Source organism: Numida meleagris, chromosome Z (genome assembly GCF_002078875.1).
Source record: "Numida meleagris isolate 19003 breed g44 Domestic line chromosome Z, NumMel1.0, whole genome shotgun sequence".
NCBI classification, from domain to species: domain Eukaryota; kingdom Metazoa; phylum Chordata; class Aves; order Galliformes; family Numididae; genus Numida; species Numida meleagris.
Genome location: NC_034438.1, coordinates 68,773,181 through 68,779,300, shown reverse-complemented (window position 1 = coordinate 68,779,300; position 6,120 = coordinate 68,773,181). Strand labels below are relative to the sequence as shown.

The following is a 6,120-nucleotide window of genomic DNA, read 5'->3' as shown; positions in this document are numbered from 1 at the left end:
TCTATAGGCTTTAGAAATGTACTTTATCATAGACTTTGGTAAATGACATTATTTTAAAAATATGAAAAACATATACTTACATTATTTGAAAGCTAGAAGGCAGCAATATTTCCATCTGTATATCGTTCTCTGAAAACACATATTGATGTAATAAAGTGATAAGAATCTTATCTAACAGTGCAGCATCAGCTTAGGAATCAGACTGTCCCCAGTCCCAGAATAGTTTGACAAATGACACTGAGGTTGTTGGTATCTCCATTTATCAAACTGTATAATGCAAAAGATAAGGAAAACAAGCTGCCTACTAATGCTAAATTACTGCAATGTAGACCTAGTGTTTCGCTGGGAGTACTGTATAACTGTGCTTTGACAGAGAAACAGAAGTAACTAGAGTGATCTGGAGAGCCTGATAACATTGCCAATTACTTTGTTCGCCATTAAACTCAGTTTTCTTGAAGAAAAGCAAATACAAAATGAACTTTGGTTTAATATGCACTATTTTTTATCAATTTGAAAAAATGAACATGTAAGAATGAGGATTTCTAAAGCAAACATAATTGTGTTGTTTGTTTTTTGGTTTGTTTTTTGTTTTTTTGGATACCATTTCCTTCACTCGACTAACAGCCATTCCTAGTCTTTATTTGTGCCATAAAGCTTCTCCATGAATGAGGCAAAGATAACTGTTAACTGGAAAATCACAAAGTGGCTTGAAGTTTTGGGTTTAAATGCAAGTATTTTCATGCCTGAATTTCATCTCATGTCACTGAAGAAATCAAAAATGAAAATCGTAGTTCCCTTCTGAACAAGCCAATACAAAACACATGGATTTGAACTTTTATTATCAGCTGCATTTAGGACCAACAATGAAAAAATATAGGCACTGTCATACCTAAAAATACTCAGAAGCTCAAGAGTAAAATTTTCTGTCACATTTTGCTTTATAAATAAGAATGGCAGTATAAATGAGGCCATATAAAAAAGCAGGATAAATCCCTTTAGAAGTGCACACCCTATTTGAAATGATTATTGTTTCTGTAGACCATGCAGTCACTCCTGGTGCCTAGTTTGATCTTTGGTAAATATTTGTCTCTCTGCTGTCACTGATAAATGTCATACTAGCATAAAAATATGTAGGCAGAATGTAGCTGAGACTTTGAGTCAACTAGCAATACATAATACTGTTAATCGTAATAATATACGCATTTTAAGTGGTAGATTACTCTCACATAGCAACGTTCTTTTTTTGCATGTTAAGTAAAGAAAAAAATGTTCCTAAAGAGCTTTTGGAATCCTGTGATGCCATCAGGAGTTAAAATTACAAGAAAAGAAAGAAAAAATACAGTAATTGTCATTTCTGACATTTTGCAAATCTTAATTTCAATGGGCATTCCCTAATAAAGGAGATAAACAACTTTAAGAAAGTAGCAAATAGGCATTCTAAGACTTTCTGTAAAAGGTCATACTAACGGTTCAAAACGCCTGATAGAACAAGGACATTCTTATGTAAACAACTGAAAAAAAATTTAAAAAACCCCACAAAATATAGTTTGCCCTAATCAGAAGAATTTGTAAAAAAAGTAAGAAACTCTGCACCATTTGCAGGTATGCCACTAAATGAATAAACGAAAGACGAAGGAGATAGTTCTCAGAATCCACTGTTTGGGAGTGAATAAAACTGTATCATTTATTTCTAATGGAGAAAAGGATGCTGTTACCAGTAAACTCTATTAAGAATAATAATTCCTTGTACGGCAGCTATCTTTTCCTTCTGTTTGATAGAGAAAGGGTTTTCAAACAAGAAAAGTCCTCTTTCAATAAAGGGGAAATAGGAAATGCATCCATCTAATACCTTCACTAGCTTTGCTTTCTTATTTCTCATTAAATTATGTAGCAAAGACATTAGCTGTAATTCCAGGAATTCAATCGTAAAAATCTGCAACATTTCATCAATGTAACACAGAGCAGAAAAGAAAGAATAGTAAGATAAAAATCATAGAATCTCAGAATTTTTTAAGTTGGAAGGGACCTATAAGAAGTCATCTGATTAAACGCCCTTGCAATAAACAGGGTCACCTACAGCTAGATCAAGAGCCTAATCCAGTCTGACCTTGAACACCTCCAGAGACTGCCATACAAGCCTCAGCCAGCAAAGCCCACAAAAGCACCATATGCTCATAGCGTGGCTCTTTCAGATGCTACTTACAGCTCCCAGTCTTGTAAAGGCCAGGCAGTGCTGGCTCCGCCCACGCTAGCACAGCAGCCCTCCCACAAGCTGCCAGCTCCCCAGCACTGACGCAGCAATTTTGCTGGCTTCAAAAAGCCTCAAAAAGGCCTTTTTGTCGGGCCTTTTTCCTTCAGATCCCCAGTGCAGTCTTACCTGCTCTACTGCTTGTGTAGAGGGGGAAATTGAAGGGGAGGTGAGTGAGGAGGCGAGGGAGGATCTGCCTAGGAAGGAGTGTAAGGCGAGGCGGTTGTCTCCATGCCTTAAGACTGCCTCTGCCAGGAAGGACGTAAGGGACATCCCAGCACCCGAGTGGCCTGGCTGTGCTCTCGCCCCTGCAGACACACCAGAGCTCTCATATCAGGGCTGCCCCTCACAGGGCCTCTCAGCCCGTTCCTCACAGGCCACCTCGCACACTCACCGGCTCATAGGGCTCGCCCTCCTCTAGCCAGAAATCACACTCCACTCACTGGCACCACAGGCACAGGGACCTTCCACCGCGTGCTCTGATGCCATTAGCTGCACTCAGAGCCCAAACACACACCAGCACACTGATCAGACAGCCTCAGCCAGGACAGAATTAAGAAAAGATTTATTCAGAATTCCCCATCCTCAGGTTGCGAACTGCTATCCGCAGGGAGCTGCCTGCTGCTGGCAGCTTCGTACCTCTCCTCTCCTCTCTCTGGTGAAAGCCCTGTGCAGAGCTCGAAGCACCGTCCTGGGCTGTTTATGCTGGTGTTCCCAGAGCGCTGTTGGGTGTTTGTCACCTTGGACCTGCCGGTTTCTGCTCTTGCGCAGGTCTTGTGGCAACCGGCCGTCTCCGGTATGCCAGTCGGAGTGACCTGGCTGTTTCGTTCGCAGACTTGAGAGGGAGTGCAGGGACGTGCAGGGCTGGCCCACAGGTTGACAGAGGCTGTCTCATCCTGCCAGGCTTCACCCTACTGGGCACTGCCCAGACGCCTCTCTTTTTTTGTGCCTGGTGCCAACCACTTGTGCCTTGCTCAGCTCACGCTGAGGGCACACAGCCACACCAGAAGCTGAAGGCTTGTCTTCTGCCTCACCAGACGGGGCTCTGACACGGTCACTGTGATGTTGGCTACTTCTGCGTATTCCATTGCTCAGGGGCGTCTTCCCACTCATCCCGCAGAAAAAAGCCCTCGTTCTCAGTCTCCCAGGAAAGACCATCCTCTGGCAACAAGGCGTGGGCAGGTACAAAGTGCCCCTCATGCCTGGCACCTGCAGACACAGCAGACGCTGGAGGCCAGGGCTGAGCCTCACCAGACGCTGTGCTCACAGGGTCCCCGGCGGCCTCTGCCACAGGGCTGTCTTCCCTCTCCTCCTGCACGTCCTGCAGAACAGCATCGTAGCAGGTGGAAGTGCAAAGGCAGCAGGGCAGGAACACGCCCTCTCTCTTGCTGGAGCGTGCCCTCTCTCCAGTGCCTTTGACACGCAGCATGGCCGGAGAAGTGCCACCAGCTTTGGCACCATCGTCTGCTGCCCGCTCTGCTGCCAGGGAACGTGATGCACAGGCCCTGTCAGCTTCTCCGGTGCCCTCCTGAGCACGGGGACCAGGTCGCTTCTGATCTGTGGGGACCTTCCCAGGCTTGGGGGCCGGCACCTGGGCTGTTGTTGCCGCTGTTTCCGCAGTGCTGGCGGGGGCACGTTGCCTTGGACCTGCCGGTTTCTGGCAGGGTCCTGCTCTTGAGGCTACCAGACGCCTTTGGTATGCCAAATTGAGGGACTTGTGTGTGGCATGTGCTGGCTTGAGAGCGGGTGCAGGGACGTGCAGGGATGGTCCACACGTTGGCAGAGGCTGTTTCTCTTCCCCAGGGACGCCGCTGAGGGTGAATGTGTTCCTGAGCTCCAGCCTGTCCACCTGCAAGAGAAGCGGAGGAGAAATGCTAAGTCAGTCGGGTCCTCTCCCCTCACAACCTGCTTGTCCCTGCTGAAATGCCTCCCGCAAGGCCTTGCAGGGAGTCCGAGGGCAGCGCTCAGTTCCGTGATTGCTGCAGCCCTGTTCCCTTGTGCCAAACTGCCAGGGAGCTGCTCTCTCTGAGGCGCCCTTGTGCCCCAGCAGTCCCCTGCAACAGTCCCTGACACACCGCGGCAGCTGGCTGGCCACGGCAGGGCTCAACCGGCCAGACTTTCCCCCACTGTGCACACTCCGGACCCTGCCTCCCCTTCATGCCTGCTGCCAACCACTTGCATCTTGCTCACCTCGTGCTGAAGGTTCCCAGGCACTGGAGACGCTGGAGGCTGGGCCTCTGCCTCACCGCCTGATGTGCTCACAGGCTCTCTGGCTGCCCCTGCCACAGCGTCTCTCTCAGCGGTGTCTTCCCCCTCTTCCTGCACCTCCTGCACAACAACATCGCAGCAGGTGGAAGTGCAAAGACAGCAGGGCAGGAACACGCACTCTCTCTTGCGGGAGCGTGCCCTCTCTCCAGTGCCCTTGGCACGCAGCATGTCCGGAGAAGTGCCACCACCTTTGGCACCATCGTCTGCTGCCTGCTCTGCTGGCAGGGAACGTGATGTAGAGACCCTGTCAGCATCTCTGGTGCCCTCCTGAGCATGGGGATCAGGTCGCATCTGATCTGTGGGGCTGTTCCCAGCCAGCACCTGGGCTGTTGGTGCTGGGGTTCCCCGAGTGCTGGTGGGTGCACGCTGCCTTGCACCTGCTGGTTTCTGGCAGGGTCCTGCTCCTGTGGCTACCCAACGCCTCCGGTATGCCAACCTGAGGGACTTGGGCGTTTCATTTGCAGGCTTGAGAGGGGGTGCAGGGACACGCAGAACTGCCTGCCAGCCCTCGGCTCCCACGGCCATATCGTGGTGCTCAGGGTTGCCCTGAAGACGTGGGACAAGCACAGGCAGTCTGCTGGCTGTAGCTCCCACAGCATGTGCTCCTCCTCTTGGAGAACTCCTGGAGGCAGTTGCTGGCAGTGTGGGCAATGTGGGAACTTGACCATGAGCTGCGGCTGCATTCTGGGGTGCCGCTGCCGGTGGTGTTGCCTGCCGTGGCAGAGGCGGCAAGGATGGCAGAGGTCGTCTCCCTTCTGCAGAGACACTGCTGCAGGGCAGTGCCTGCCTGAGCTCCAGTCTGTCCGCCTGCAAGAGAAACCGGGGGGAAACCCTAAGTTAGCGGGGTCCTTTCCTCTCATGCTCCACCAGTCCCTGTTGGAACGGCTCCCGCAAGGCCCTGCCGGGAAGCCCAAGGGCAGCACTCAGCCCACGGCCACTGCCACCCTGTTCCCTGGAGCAGAGCTGTCAGAGGACCCCCAGCATTCCCCAACACACCCGGCAGCCATCCTGCTGCGGCAGGCTCATCCTGCAGCATTGCAGTCCCCTCCAGCGGCTGCCACCTGCTAGCTGCCTGCTCCCTGGCCTCGGGAAGATGTTCCCATTTCCCTTGGGCTCCCTACCTGTGCACGGCGGCTCCCAGAGGCTCTTGTGCTCTCCAGGTGGGGTAGTGGTGCCAGACGGGTCTCACAGATGGACGAATCCCGGCTCTGGCTGCCTGGCAGCACAGCTTGCTGTGGCCTGCGGCCCACCTGTGGGGAGAAGGAAGCATGGGATGCAGCTGGCTGCATTACCACCAGCGTCCAGGACAAAGCCTCCGTTAGGAGGCCGCTCCTGGACATGGACGGCCTGGCTGAGCTTGGTCCCGCTGCTCTCTCCCTCTGGGCGCAGAGCTGCTGGGCCCGCATGGGCCTAGGCTGGCCTGGGAGTTGGCTCATCCCCAGAAAATGCCCTGGGGCAGGAGGAGCGGTGCCCTGGCCAGAAGCGCTTAGGGCCTGCCGTGTCAGCCCACTGCTGTGCCCCATGCCTCAGTGCTTGGGTTCCATACCGTCCCTGTCCCTCCCACCGCATCCCGCACCTGGCGCTGTTCCTGTACGCTCGGCAGC

At 51.8% G+C, this 6,120-nt stretch overlaps 2 protein-coding genes across 2 annotated transcripts in view; both read right to left on the bottom strand.

Annotated features, from left to right (window-relative positions):
• LOC110390366 (proteoglycan 4-like) lies at window positions 2,246-6,114 on the bottom strand. Its single transcript, XM_021381635.1, has 3 exons — window positions 5,638-6,114; window positions 4,439-5,323; window positions 2,246-4,097 (listed from the first exon to the last, which is right to left on the bottom strand). The coding sequence occupies exons 1-3, from the start codon at window positions 6,037-6,039 to the stop codon at window positions 3,318-3,320; spliced, it is 2,067 nt and encodes a 688-aa protein (XP_021237310.1). The 5' UTR covers window positions 6,040-6,114; the 3' UTR covers window positions 2,246-3,317.
• LOC110390276 overlaps window positions 6,043-6,120 on the bottom strand; it is a 1,625-nt gene continuing 1,547 nt past the window's right edge. Inside the window, exon 3 of the mRNA XM_021381529.1 lies at window positions 6,043-6,067. Coding sequence (XP_021237204.1) covers window positions 6,043-6,067 — 25 coding nt within the window. The remainder of the gene's footprint in view (window positions 6,068-6,120) is intronic.